Below are 15,662 nucleotides of genomic sequence, written 5' to 3' on the forward strand. Positions count from 1 at the left end.
TTTCTTTTCTTTTTTCTTTTCTTTTTTTCTTTTTATAGTAAAATATATTCCTTTCCTATAAATACACCTTCTTTACCAAATAAGGATTATGATTTCTGGTTAACTCATCCTCTAGTACAACATGCAGTAAGAATCTGCCAGCTCCACACCCATAGCTTGTCAGGGACAGGATGCAGGCAGGAATGCTGACAGCTTTAACACTCAAAAAGGCAAAAAGACAAAAAACCAAGCACCAGGACAGAGAGTGAAAGAACAGACTCAAGTTCAGCAGTGTGTGTGGTCTGCTATGGTGGGGTTGTACAGTGTGCTCTGGGGAGACCTGATGGCTGTACTCTTGCTTTCCTCTCCTCTCACCAAACCTGAGTCTCCATCTATGTATGCATAGGAAATACTTTTTTTCTCATTTCAGGGATGCCAAGAAGGATTTTATCGTACCAACTCAGGAAAATGCTCCCCTTGTGACTGTAATGGTAATGCAAACAGATGCCTTGATGGATCTGGAATCTGTGTGGTAAGGAATTCCTCTGTTCTTGGATTGTCTGACTTTTAACACCAATGCTCAGTTTCTATATACTGCAAAAGCAGTGTCTATACCACAGGACCTTTTTGTTGAAAGATCGTAAGTAGGGCCAAGATCAATGTATTAATGAATTATCCTGGCCAAAATTAATTCTCACTTAAATTAGCTCTGCAGATTCAAAACACTTCCCTCATGCAGTATTTGTGAGCGCATGTGAAAAATTTTTAGTCCATCAAAAATATGGAAAGAGTTTTGTATACCTCTGGAGAAAAAAAAAATATATATAAATTCAAACACATTTCTTTCTCCCCTTTATGAATACAGTCCTGGGCATAATATAAACAATTTACAGTTGTGAGTGACCCCTGTGAGTGTATATACATGTGTTACCCATAGCAATTCAGCTGCATGGCAGTCTCCTGCTGTGAAGGAACAACATGAGAATGTTGAAACAATACACCAGGGGAAGAGTGTGGAATTCCAAGGTACTGTTACAATTTCCCATATGTTCAATCTGACTCAGAATCACCTCATACAGAAAACTGTGTGTTAGTAATAGTAGTCAAACATTTGTAGCTCCAGAGCGAAAAGCAGCCCAGTAAAACTAATCCTAACTACTAGTGGGCAATCAGGGTACTATTACACTAAAAAAAAGATGGAAGTTAATACTATATTTAAACCACATAGAAAGAGCTAGGCACTAGTATACTCTTTGCAGGCTTGTAAAGCAGGAGTAGAGCCCAGAACCCCTTGCTCTGCCATGTGTTACTTTTGACAAGTCATAAACCTTTGCCCTCAGTTTATCTCTTCATAAAATGGACTCATAATATTCACATACTTTGCATTGTTTCAACCACTATCAAGTTATCAGTTATACAAATACATCAAGTAAAGTTCCATGGCATATTTCCTACCATTTTTATTTCTGTGGGAAGAAGACAGTGCAGCTGTTCAGTACAGGAAAAATTACTATGGCTTGGCCCCTGTAATGTGCTTAGAATTGGCTGGTTTCTGCAGAACACATATTGGCTTAGTTTTTAACATTAAATTTTCAAAAGCAGTTTTAGACCACCAGGCATTCCCAGCTATTCTCTTTCACATGCACAAGGGTTTTGGCTCATGGGATCATTGTCCCCTTAGTGTCAAGTGACAATAAAGCCAAGGAGAAACTACTGATGGAAGACTTAGGAACAAGATAGAAAGCTTGTCAAATGTCTGCTTTTGATGGCTCTGGTCACCAGAGAGATTCTGGAGCAGAATATATGAGTTAGGAAATGATTATATCCTCAGGTTGCAAACACAACAGAAGACTTATTTCCTATCTTCTACAAAAATATGGCTGAACTCAAAGGTTCAAGATTAAAAAAAAAATAAAATTACAGTATCAGGAAGAAATTATATAAAAGTAAATGTTCATTCCTGATTGGTGTTTCTTCTCTTGGAACCAGCTAGGTAGTAAGGAATAAAACTAAAAACTAAGCCCTAGTTTACTGTTTGAGTTCAAATTGCCTTTTGATAACTTATCTGAAGGATTTTAAAAGCCATTAAGCTCAGGTCATTTACTTCTGAATAAAAAGGAACAGTGAAAAGGCTTAAGCAAAATAAAATTGAAAAGTAGAGGAAAAGTGCAGAATGAAAAGGGGGTTAAGGCTTTATATAGCATGAAACAGAACCAGACATGCCCATGGGGACTGCAGAAATAGGACCTTCCTGAAGATTCAGAAATTTCCAGGGAAGTTTGGAGGATTAATGAAATTGGGAAACAGCAAAACGTGACTGAGAAAACCTGGGAGAAGAAAAGCTTAGAGAAGGAAAGATGTAACTTGAATTACAGCAGGAAGAAGCACGTTAGATAAATTAATTAATTCAATTTAGAAAAGGTGACTTGATGGTGGGTAATGTAACCTTTACTAGAATCAGTTGATGAAGCAGCCTTCCCTAAGAGCTGGAGAAGGATATGTACAATCTGGCCAAAGCCTGCTGGGGCAGAAATGAGTCAATATCTCTACAGCTGGGAGTTCCTGTGAAGAGATAGCTCCATGTGGTATAGAGAGTTCACCATTCTCTCTATTCTCAAATTTTTAGGCAACCTACTCCAATAATTCTTGCAGCGGAAACCACCACATCTGATAGTTAGACAAGATTTTCTGCATTCAGTTAGTTTTTAATGAGCTGTTAAAAATTAAATTTGTTTTTATCCCACATTATTATTGTTGTCATCCTCTATTTCCATGATTATGAACTTGTTATCTCCCTGCTTCCAAGATGCAACAATATGCTAAAGTTTTGTCACTTATGGACTCTCCATCATAACCACATCTTACCTTACCTTGAGCCATAGATACAAAACATCTGTAGCGGAGGATCTTTAGAAGAACTGATCTTCACCAAAGTTAAAGTTTTCTATATCTGCATGTTTATCAACATAATGGAATGATTTTTTTAAAAAGCCATCACTTTTTAAAGTTAACTCTGCTAACAATGCTGGGAGAAATAATAACATGAAAGTAGTAATACCACTGTGTTTGGTTGGTAGATATTTTTTTATAGTTTAAGTAATAACTAAGCTGTAAGACCTGAATAAACGGACAAGACTGTATGAAAAGGAAGAAGTACTCTGCTTCAAAAGGGATGAAAAGAAAGGGTCAGGCCCCATATGATGCTCTGAGGCCATCATATTATGCAAATCTCTCAAATCAATTTGGCAAATGTAGTTCCCACAGCATACAAATTAATGAAATTTTCATTGGCCTGTGCCCTGAATTCAAAATTGTATAAAATTAAACCTTTTTAATGATGCCTTAAGGTAGAGTGCTCATATCTTTAATTTCTGCTGACATATATATCTTGAGGTTCTGTTTTAAAACTTCTCTCAGCTTATTCATAGAGTGCAAATCAAATCCACGAGTCATTAAAAGCTTATTGAATGACACAATCAATGAATCAACCATTTCTTTAGGTAACCAGACAGAAGAAATTATTGCAGACAGAGCCTTTCTTGCATAGATGTCCACATAGAATGGGTACAGAAATCAGTCACGTGGTCCTGTGACTAAAACTGAAGAGACACACAGTCCATTTTGTTAGGATAGAAAATCACCCAACTGTTAGAAGAAGAATAGCCAGCACAGCATAAGCTCTACTAATGATATATTAAAAGAGAGATGTCAAATAATGCTTCATTTCAAAGGCACTATCTGGAGATGCATGTAAGGCCAGTAGGGGAAGAAATACCAATTCATTATGATGATCTTGGACTTTGGGTTTTTAACATAATTTTCTCAATCCTGCCTATGAGAAGAAAATGAAGTCTCTTTTCATGGTCTAGCTTTTGATTTTGGAAACATGCATATATGGGATGTTAACTAAGTGAAACTGCAAGAGCTCCAAGTGGCCATCTGCAGACCCAGAGGTGTGCATTTTCCCTGCATAAAGTCCATCATGTTTTGCTGCTAGTAGGATAGGAAGATATGAAGGGAAAGTTTTACCTCCTTCACCATCCCCCCAGACCACACCCCACCAGCAACCTAGAGCTGGCCTATTTCTTTAGAGCACCTCCACTGAGGGTTCAAGATTTGAAAATTCAGACGTGAGTGGTCTTCAAATGACTGTTCATCAGAGGAGCTGTGATGGTCACCTCTGAAAAGAGTGGCATATGGAGGTGAAACAGCTTTTCTGAAGCAATGAATTGTCACACTTCTATAGGATTGTGCAAGTAGAACAATTCACAGGGCTTTACCATACTTAAAAATTTGATTGCACAGTCTAGGGAAGCAAGTTGCTTGAGGTGACTGCAATATGTTATGGCAATAACTCCAAACAAACATGACAATATGGATTGAAAGGTTGAAAGTTCTTTAAAAATACCAAGCTGTCTATCCAGGCAAAATTTTTGTTAGACTAAGTTATTAGTGTCTTACATGAACTATCTACTGTTAATAGAGATTAGATCTTCCTTGAGGCATGAAAACACAGAACAGAAGACTTAAGTCTGGAGAAAGCATTATAGCAAAAGGTGAAGGTAAATTTCTTGTTGTCTCCCTAAAAGTGGTTTGTTATCATTTCAGTTCCATATATTTGATGGGTCTTATATAAGGCATCAAAATACTCATAAGGAAATAAATAAATAAATAAATAGACACGACCATTTTGGAGCAAGAAAGACCAAATGGTCCTAACAGTGAAGAGGATAATCCACTGGTATCCTTTCCAGCCTTTTATGGAATTTTTTACAATAGAGCATATTGTCGTGTAAGTGATTTGTGTTTAAGCGTTTGGGTTTACAGCTGAGTGGAAAGGTTGGAACAGATTTGGCAGTTCTGCCCAAGAGGATAATATGTTCCACATGGTTGCCAAGGCTGGTCTGGAGAACTGCCAGTGGATCTACAACCATCCATCAAGCACGAGCAAAAAGCAGTAGGGAGCTAGCAAAACTCCCCAGCTCATTAGGTACTTCTGCCTCCACAAAGAGCCTTGCTGCTTATAGCTCACTGCTTCTTTTTCTGTAAAGATGGGCTGCAGATATCTATACAGCATTGGTCACATATGTTTGAAAGTCTAATCAGAACACAGTATTACAATGTAGTAATTGTCAAAAACATTAGTCAGCACATTTTCACAGGTATAGATATTTCCCTCCTTCTTAGTGATGTGTAAACTTAGTATTTGTTGTCCTCCCCAGTTTACTGTTGAAAACATGCAACAGTGACCCGCAATGTGCAAGCATTTTGTTTCCACTCCTGCACAGCCAGTGTAAGAGGCAGGAAGGAAATCAGGCCAGGACTGCAGGGAGGGGCTGCTGCTGCTCTCCCACCTGCTCAGCCACATTTGTCACAGTTAGCTGCCACAAGTGATGGGTTGAGAAAGTAGTGGGCCAGGTGCGCTTGGCAAGGCATCAGCTCCCACTTCACCAATACAGGACAAGGTCTACAAATCAAAACTTTGACATAGAGGGGGTATTTTGACCCAAACCACATAAGGAAATTAGTTTTGTAAATTTTTTTTTTTTTTAACTTAGGTGTCTTTAATAAAAAATTGCACAATACTTTATGTTTACTTTAAATGCCTCATCTCCTTCTTCCATATGAAATTCTGAAAACTAACACTGCACCTCACCCACAATGGCTGGAGAGAGAAAGCTTGAAACCCTAAACCTCGTAGATGGAAAAGATAAAACATGTACAACTCTTGGCTTTCAAGTTATTATGATGCACTCTGGTTTTTATTATTATTATTTTGGGACAGCAAAAAATTCTGGTGTGCTGGCATAGGCAATGTTATGCAGTTCTGTAACTTCAGATATGACAGCATGTATGAGGGGAAGTCTAAATCTACCTCCAAATACAGACTGCACAGCCGTGTAACCTGCATCTCTTTACCTATATAATTTATTTATCCTTATGCAATCTTCTGCATTAACAGTTGTTAAAAGACTATCTCTCAGAAGGACAAGTAATAAGGAAGAAAATAGGTAAACAAACCGACAATTCCCAATACATTGCAACAATAACTGTTTCCATCTCCAAAGTAATAAGATTGTCAAGACTTGGGGACCCTTCCAGATTTTACAGACAATATTTAAGACCCTGTTATTTTGGGTTTTTTATTTGTGGTTTGGGGTGGGGGGGGGGGTGTGTGTTGTTGTACTAACTTCACGAGAGGCAGGGCTGAGTATTAACTTTTGATTGCCCCTGGAGTGTCCCCATGCCATCCAGCATTAGATGTCTAACAGGTGCTCTGCACCACTCTGTGGCAGGTCCTGTCTTTCTTCAACTTTAGAGGGTACATAGAAAACCAATCTGCCACCTATTTCCTATGGAGGAGGTCCAGACTGCCTAAATTGCACTTCGTTATCCGTCGGATGAAATAATTTCCCTAAAACTGCATAAATGGGAGAGTTAATGAAGCTAGTGCCTTTGAAGACCATCAGAATTAACTCTTTTCTTGCAAGTTCAGGTTCCTAAATGAAGCTGGGGCAGATTCATGCCTCGGTTTTCAGTTAATTTACACAAACATGTTTGTCTTGTGTTGGGAAACTTGTCCTAGTACTATTGCCTGAAGAGAATAAAAAAACTTTTCATCATTATTTCTGCACAAGTGTATCTACTGAGAAGAACTGCATCACATGAAATGCTCTACGTTCTCAGAACAGTAGTTCCAGCTTTGCTTTCCAATCAAATGGGTCTAGGAGCTCAGTGCTGACAATCATTTCCAAGTAACATCACACACCGACTCATAGCACCATTTCATGTTCTTTTCATGTGTGCACAAGTGGTTACAGTAAGAGCCAGGTAAAAATGCTCACACTGATTGTTGGCACTCAGTGAGAGTGCCAGAGAAGAGTAGTAGAACCAAATAAGAGATTTTCTTACAAAGGCAAATACACTCCAGCCCCTCTGTCATCAGACAAGCTGCTGGTGTACTGATGGATGAAGGATTACATGCAATAAACTCATATAGAAGCCTTTAGAAGCCAGGCTGCTAGTGGTCATCCATTCAAAATGATCCACAGAGAAGAAAAACACTTTTCTCAAACTACCACACCAGTCTCACCCAATGCTGAGAGTCACCATGAGCTGGAGGGAGGGTGTTCTCCCTGCCTTCAGATAGGTCTCTTGGGCTTAATGCACTCAGCTGTTTAGTTGGAGATGCAAAATAATGGAACATAAAATATAAGGACACCTTTTCCATCACTGTAAAAATATGGCTCTAAATACCCACAGAAGTTGTGTCTTGCTAAATAAGATAAAGTCATTTTTGCATAAACACTAACCAGAGAAAAACTACAAAAGTGCACTCAGATAATGGGGTATCTGGGGTAAGAGAGCCCTTTTTCACGTCCCTTCAGTTTAGATGTAAAAGTGCAGATTTGAGGAGCAACATTTGCTGTCCTGCTCTGTTCATTGCAATCATATTTGAACTTTGAAAACCAGTAGCAGATTTACTCTGCTAATACCCGTTAGTTGTTTGGAGAGCTGAGGACAAATAAGGTGAATTGATCAGAGTGAACACTGCAACCAAACACATCTGTGGCCTCTGCCAGTGCTTCAGACACAGGATGGCTCAAGCACCTCAAGTTCTCAGTGCTCATGCTCTCCTGCCTCTCTGGTGGTACATTAATGTCATTTTTTCATTGGGTAGTGACAAATGCAAAATATTTTTAAAACTGTATTAGACTTCTATTAGCCTTCTGGCCCTCACCATGTGCCCTGTGATTAGTGCACTTCTTTCTTCCTCCTCCCCTTCCTCCTATTCAAACTTCTCTCTAGTATTCTCTCATTTTAGAGGCTCTTAATTAAAATAACTTTCTGGTTTTCCATATACTAAATATTTTATTCCTTACAGCAAATATGACTAAGTAAAACCACCTTTAGTTCTAAAACTACTAATGGATAATCTATTTAAAGATCCACAGAATAAAAATTGACTTTTTTTTCCTTTTTCTCATCACATTCTACTTGCTGTAGAGTTCTCTGGTTAAATGACAGCCTTGTACAAAAAATAATTTCTGGGCAATGGATTCTCTATACCTATAAAGCATGCAGCAAGCACAACCAGCAAAGTCTTCTAGAATCAAAAAGGATCTGAGCCTATAAATAATGAGTCCTAACTGGGGATCTTTTATGGAATTCAAGTAAGAAATATTGGTTTTAAAAAAAAAAAATCAGATATGTTTTCACAAGCAAAACCCAAAACATCAGTGTTGCCAGGATAAAATTCTGCCACTAAATCAAAGTCACAGCACTTGGATACAAAACTAATTTAGGAATGCCTGTGCAAGTGAAGCGTGACTATTTATTTTCATTAAATGTCTTCCCTAATCACATTCCTCTCTTCTCATACTCTTTCCTTCAAAAGAACACACCATGTTTGGAGAAGAAAGTGAGTTTCAAATCTGCAGGGGCTGCTGCAGGTGAACAGTTGATTAGCTGAGCTCACCCACCCCATTCCAGCGCTGTTGAAGATGTTCCAGCCACAGAGACACCAAGGTGCCCCTTGCCCCAGACTAGGGAGCTCCCTCCCATTTGGAGCACTCCTGAAATCCTGCACACAGCTTCCCTGCCAGTTCCTAGCCCCTGGGCCAGGCAGCACAAGAGGTCCCATGCAGGACCCAACTGAATGTCTCTGCAGCCCATGTATGATCTCCAGCAGAGACAGTGAGATGTCTAGGCTAGGAGAGAATTGAGGCTGACCATTTCTGAAATCTCTGCTTTGTATTCCACCATCAGCCACAGCTGCTGTATTAGAGTATGTCACAGGGTACATACCTTCTGAGTCCTTGGAATATCCATTTATAAACCTTTTACCCATTAATTCATCTAAGGAATCCCTTTTTGTCCCTACAAGTAGTCTTGCCTCCTGGAAACAAGTAGCAGAAGTCCGTGTTCTGTTAAGGGAAGTACCCTTTCAAGTCAGTGCCCCTCAGTTCTTGTATTGGAGAATTTGGGTGAACTATTGTATTGCAGAATTTGGGTGAACCCTTGCATTGCATTCAGTTTATTTACAAACTTTTGAATTATATATAACCCAAACACTCCCTCCTTTGTGTCCCAGCTGAGCAGCCCTACATTTTCTGTCTCTGTGAGACACTGGTGGATACTGAATAAAACTCATATCAGCACCAAGGCTTCAGTGATCCAAATAGTGACTCTTCACACTCTGAAAAGTTACTGTTATATCCTACTCTTGATTTCCTACCCTTTATCAGCTTTCAGTTTGCAAAAGAAACTTTTTTCAAGCGTCCTGTCAACTTAGTTGTTTTTTTGTGGAAGTCTAGATAGGTCACATCCTCTGGTTCCCTTTCATACCCTTGCTTATTTGCACCCTTATGCAGCAGCTAGTGAAACACGACTTCTGAATCAGTTGATGATTATTCATGTACTCAGAGGTCTTCTTCTTTATTGTAGACACTGTCATTTTCCCAGGGATGGAAATCATATCTGTCAGTCTTCAGTTTCCATGATCCATGGTATTAGCTCGGAAGAAGAAACCATCAAGGAAGTTAGCCCAAACCTACAGCAAATATACACTGATAGAGTAGTTCTCATATATCTACCATGGATCTGCTTCCTTGCTGTCTCAAGCCTGGCAAAGCTGCTCAGAGTACTGTGTCCATAGAAATTGTTATAGCTGGACAGTTCTGATTCAGAGACACTGCAAAACCCCTTGCACAATTACAAGAGTGGAAACCCTTTCTGCATCCTTCCTACTCTTCTAAAGTAGCTTGTTGAGACAGCTCCCATTGCTCTTTTCCAGTCATCAAGTCCCAGAAGCAGTCTTGCTGAAACCTGTGTCTTGGCTCAAGTCTTTTTACAGCATTTCCCAGAAAATACCTTTTTTTTTCATTTTGGAGTCACTAAAAGGGATTTTTCCCCTTCTGGCACATGCAGTTCAAAACAGGGCTGGCAGCTACACCTGGATAGCTCTGATACTTCTGCTCCAGCACCTGCCAACCTCATATGTCTGTTTTGTCCTGTACTGCACCTCGCTGTTTGTCATTGTAATCATTTGTAGTATTTTTATTTGCAGCTGTGTCAGCTTGTTTACCTGAATCTGTCAACACTTTGAAAGGTCAAGGTCTGGCATCAGCCACTCTTCTGCTAGGCCAGGTCTTCAGCTAAGTGATCTCTTTCTGAATTAGGCAGCGCCTCCATTTAACTTTCACCATTCTGTCTCTTTCCCCTGCAGGACTGCCAGAGAAACACGACAGGACAGCACTGCGAGCAGTGTCCCGATGGCTTCATTGGTGATGTTGTCAGGGGAGTGCCCACGTTCTGCCAGCCCTGCCCCTGCCCCCTGCCAGCACTTGCCAAGTATGTTAAAGAGTCTTTGCTTTTCTCTGATTTGGGTTGGCTTTGGCCCTTTCCAAGGTGGGGTCAGCGTCCCTTCATGAAGGCAGAAGACAAAGGCTGCTGCCCTTGGCAAACACAGGGGAAAATAAGAGGGCTGCCAGCAGCTCATGTTTATAACCACAGGAAACACCATTTCATTTAGAAGGTGTGAAATATCTCTAAATGCTCATAACAATTCTTACCAAGAGGGAGGAGAATGAGCAAGTTCAAATTCACCCTTTCACGTAGAAGAGATTATTCACTTGTCTGGTTGTCTGGTTGCTTTTTAAAATCCTTTAAACAATTCTCAGGAATGGTGGAATCAGAGATTTATGTAGCAGAGACAGACAACAAAAAAAAAAGACAGACAGAAAGTCCAAACCATGTAACCTGAAGGGTAAAACCAGATACAAAAAAAGCATGACTTTGCAGTCCCCTGAATCTACAGCAGCTGGATCTGGTTAGCACAGTAATAGTTCAAAGAAAATGCTGGAGCATCCTGTGACAGGTACAGTGCCCCTTCAGCTGATGCCCAGCTACTTTTGGGTAAGAAACTCTGAAGCCTGACAGAAACCAAGACCAAGTCAAAGAACTCCAGATGTTGTGTGCTTTGTGCCTTCAAAAAAAAAAAAAAAAAAAAGAAAAAGAAAAAAAAAAGAAAGAAAACACAAAAGTACAAGCCACAACCAGCCATTAGAAACAATTAGTGGCATGTGAGTAATGCAGCTGAAAGAAATTATCAACTTCCTCTTGCTCAGATTCATGCTCTGGGAGAGAGGTATCTATGAGAATCCCACCACAGGGAGATGCTAGTAAATAGTTGCCAACAGGCTGATGCTGTTTTTCAGGGAGCTAGCTATTCCTCTCATGTTGTTTCCCATTCCGCTTTCAGCAGGACTTCACAGCAAAGGGAATTTCATCCTTACTGTATTTGTTTGCTGTTGCTATAGGATTACTCACACAACCTTAAGGTGGGATGAGCTGCATTTTGCTCGGCTTCTTGGGGCTCAAACTGGCAAAGGAACAAAATCACTCCAGCCAAATTCCCACAGATCCCTTCTTGGCTTTTGCAGTGAGCTGCAGACATGTGAGAAGGGCCATGGGGTGAAGAACAGCTATTGTCAAAAAACTTCAGCTTTGCCTGGATTACAGAGAAAATCCTCCAGAGATGGTAGAAGAATCTGGCTTTGCTCACATGTAGAAAGGCTTAGGAGTGAGCAAGCTCACAGATGAAACAAACTATTTCTTCCAGTTTTGGTAGCAGCTGTAATGCCTAAAAAATTAGAAATACGACCGTCAACAATGGTGCTTTTTTCTTGGTAACGTGTTTTTTGTAACCTTTTGGGCACAGAGCAGCCACTTTGGTGTAAGAAGTTGTTCTCTGAGCCACAACCTGAGCTGCAAATGCCTGAGGCACTACCAAATGAGCCTTGGGCTCTACCAAGCAAGGTCAGTCAGGCAAGGTTTGGTCTGTGCTCCCTACAGCCCAATTTGACACAGCATGACTGGGTCAGCATTCACCCAGACCCTGCCTCATGCAGCAGCCCAAAGGCTCTGCAGAGGTCCCTGAGAGCTGGGAGTTGGATGGTCCACCAGGCTACTGAGCAGGGCTCAGTGCAGGGACTGGGGCTACAGCTTTTCTCTGCTTTTCTCTTTCATCTGCTGTGGGAGATGGAAGCAGAGGCCAAGGAGCATTCCCAGTTTCAACATGCTCCTTAGCTAGGGACATTATGCCTCTTCTATTCCAGACCACTAGGGAGAAGGAAACCCCAAACCCAAAACTCAGCAGCAGGGATTGGGAAGGGAGAACTAATGTTGCAAGAAACCTGAATGTAGATGCCTTGGTATTAGCAGAAATAAATGGCTTGGACTTGATGAGCCTCAGGGGTCCCTTCATCTCTGAATATTCTATGTTCTACGACATTTCTCCCTTTGAAATTACATCAGTAAAAATCCACTTCTCTTCTTCGGTTTTCCCTCAGAAAAGTCCTGAAGGTAATAATTTAAGGAACATTCCATCCCAAGTTGCTTCATACCCCCATTTAAATAATGTGCAGAAATTGCCTGTTCAGCTTCTTGCATGAGAGAGACCTGACCACAGAAATAGTCTTCAGCTGGAGCAGGAACAGGCAAAAAATAATTGAGCAACATTAAGCTTTACTAAATGTTAACTAAATTCAAAGAAAAAAACGTTCTTTACTTGTTGTTTTTTTCAATTTTCCTTCATTAATCCTACTACATATAAAGAGTAAGGCAAAATAATAACTCTACCAGAAGCAGAGAAGCATTAAATGGCTTAAAAAAAGAACATCCAAAGGATGTTGTTTTGTACCCTGTTTTACTTTGGAAATAGAATACTGAATCTGTAAACTGACAGACTCAGCAGATAGATATTTTTTCCAGGAATTCAGCAGTGTCTCTAGATTTTCTGACCAGACTATCTTCATGTATCTTCTATCCTGGGAACTTTTGGAGTAACTTTTGGACATTACATATGAAGTGTAATGTCATCTCTTTGGAACAAAAAAAGGAGGATGGATGTTGCTCCACAGCCCAGCAGCTGTTACTTCTTTTCAAACCCAAGGGAATTATAAAGCTTTTTTTCCCCCTAAAAGTTCACAAAAAGTATAAAACTTGAGGAAGATTTCAGTCTTACTTCATAACTTAGATCCACAATGTGGTTTTTGCAACTACATGAAGGAATTAGACTTTGTTAAAGAAGAGGAAGCCAGCCAAACTATTATGACTTTCTCAACATGTTCTTGTAAAAGCCACACAGAGTTAATTTGTAAATTCTGTCAGAAGAATCTCATTTTATGTTCTCTCTGGCTATATCAAATGTTTTGAGACAGCAGAGATCCAGACAGATTTTTTGTCTCTGATTGTCGAACTAGTTGGGAAATGCTGTCAGGAACTGAAATTATGCAGGAATTCTCGTCACCTTTCAATGCTGTTTGTTCCTGGAACAAGCAGTGCATGGATCAGGCACTTTCCCATTGCTCTGAGTTTTTTGTCCTGTGTGAAATGGATGCAGCCCAGCCACAGCTGCCCAGCACTGTATGACTGAGGAGCTGTGTTTTAGCAACCATGGCCCTGCAGTTGGAAACTGCTGCCACTCACTACTCTGGTTGCATTCTAGTGCTGGCAGAAATTCATTCACACATGTTGCAAACTAACTGGAAACATCTTAGGATTGAATCTCTTTTTTTCCTGTAAATGTATTTGAGCCATGTCCATCACTGTGTTTGAAATGTATCTAAAATTTGCACTTTCCACATCTGGCTACTGCTGTTTATTGGGTCCCATATTTATTTAAACATTTGTTAAATCCTGAAAACATAAAAAAACAAAGGAATCCGTGATTTAGAATCACAGCACTAGAATTACAGCCCAAGCATGTATTACTCTATTCAGCATTACTGCAGTCAGCACCACTACTCAGCATGTTGGTCTCAGAAGAGGCCACAGACTCTTTCCAGCTTACTTGGAAAGATGGTAGAGCAGCCTCAGTTTCTGTAAACTCAGTTACTCTGAATGAGGACAGCATTACTGAGGTCAGTTTTCACCACTAGGAACTTCCAGACTGGAATTTGAGAAAAACTGTAGGATTTGTGTAGGAAAACTGCTGCACCCGTTCCAGAATCTCAGTTCTTGAAGTGCTCACTGCAGCGTCTTCCACAAACAATATTTTACTCCTTGAGATAATAGACAAGAAGTAATTAGATCCACATGACATACACATTTATCTTAAGTCCCTTATTTAAAGTGTGTATCAAAACCTGCAAATGTCTGATCTGCACTCAATGCAAGACAACAACATTCGTACATATACATCTGTATTTATATAGCTCCATAGTTCTATACATCAATTAGTGCTTCCTAAACTAATTTAAAGTCTAAACAAGGGTAATAATATAAATTATGTAAAGAGCTTAACACCCATTCAGCAATGAACAATCAAGAGCCAGAGTTCACACTGACAAACTTCCATACTGTAGCAAAGAAGCATTCCTAAGTGTCTGTCATTGTCTGGTATTCTAACTATTCATCCTAATGAAATTCCAGCTTTGCAGTCTCCTGTTACAGAAAAAGTGGAAGTGTGCGTTGTGTCTGCAAGGAAAACTACGCAGGACCCAACTGTGAAAGGTAAGAAACTCTTAGGATGACTTGCTGCTCAGCAATACAGAAGTCCAGAATTTTTTCAGGGAATCTTCCCATACTGGGGAGAAGTCTTATGCACTTGTTTACAAGTAGAATTGTGTCTGTTAAATGATCCCATTCAGTTCCTACTAAAAAGCACTAAAATTTGCTGTTGAGAAGTGTCAGCATAATACAGACATTTACATATACTGTATTTTGATCTAGTTCTTGCACTTTGTGTACCTTCATGTAGTGATGTTCCTAAAAGGAATGCAATTTAAAAATACAAAATACAAATCAGAAACAGCAGCTGAAGTGAAAAATATTCACCACAACGATGCCTCTTGCAATTCACCCCTCTAAAATATGTGGCAGGTTTCTACCAAATAACTTTTACAAAAGCAAAGGAGAAAATCCACTATCTAATCAAATTCTTAAAGCAGATGCAGCTTTTTTGAGTTACATTTTAAATGCACTTCACAGGCATAATTCAAGTAAGTCAAGCAAGCAGTTTTAGGTCAGTGTTGCTTTTCAACTTTCTCTTATGTCCATAAACAACTTCCAGTAAATAGTCCCTAAGTAAAAAAGGACACAAATAAACTGAACTATACAGCTTGTGCTGTAAGAGACTCTCTTACTGGTTATGGACACACATGGATGATGTTTCAATGAATGTCAGGGGCCTGATTATAATTCAGAAATTTTCCCTGAGCAGCCAATAAATTAAAACAGCTCTAACACAAAGATTGAGGGATATAGGATGGCTCAGACAATAAGTTCCTGAACAACTCCTTTTGTTTTCCCTTGAAGTATTTAAGTCTTTAGACATCTGTCAATAACGGGCTAGCCTGGAATTCAAATGATACTTAATGTAACTGTCAGAGAAGGGAGAAAAGGGATGCTTAAGATGCAAAGACAAATCAAAATGAAAAGGCAAGATGAACAATGAGTAAAGGCTTTTCTCCTTACAGATGATGCAAAAATATCAATCTGTTACCTCCACATCACTAGAATTATGACAGCAACAGTGAAAGCAGATGGTGCAAACATAAAAAACCCACCCTTGTTTACAGACCCACAGCTGTAATCTTTTGTTCTTTCAAAATGTCAGGTTTAAACACAAAGGATAATGCAGATAATTAAAAGGTCATTAATGGTTATTAAAATATCAA

At 39.7% G+C, this 15,662-nt stretch overlaps 1 protein-coding gene across 1 annotated transcript in view; it reads left to right on the forward strand.

Moving 5' to 3' along the window:
• LAMA4 (laminin subunit alpha 4) overlaps nt 1-15,662 on the forward strand; it is a 99,372-nt gene that overhangs the window by 21,921 nt on the left and 61,789 nt on the right. Inside the window, exons 2-4 of the mRNA XM_014879265.2 lie at nt 410-511; nt 10,208-10,332; nt 14,416-14,496. Coding sequence (XP_014734751.2) covers nt 410-511; nt 10,208-10,332; nt 14,416-14,496 — 308 coding nt within the window. The remainder of the gene's footprint in view (nt 1-409; nt 512-10,207; nt 10,333-14,415; nt 14,497-15,662) is intronic.

Source organism: Sturnus vulgaris, chromosome 3 (genome assembly GCF_052056855.1).
Source record: "Sturnus vulgaris isolate bStuVul1 chromosome 3, bStuVul1.hap1, whole genome shotgun sequence".
Lineage (NCBI taxonomy): Eukaryota > Metazoa > Chordata > Aves > Passeriformes > Sturnidae > Sturnus > Sturnus vulgaris.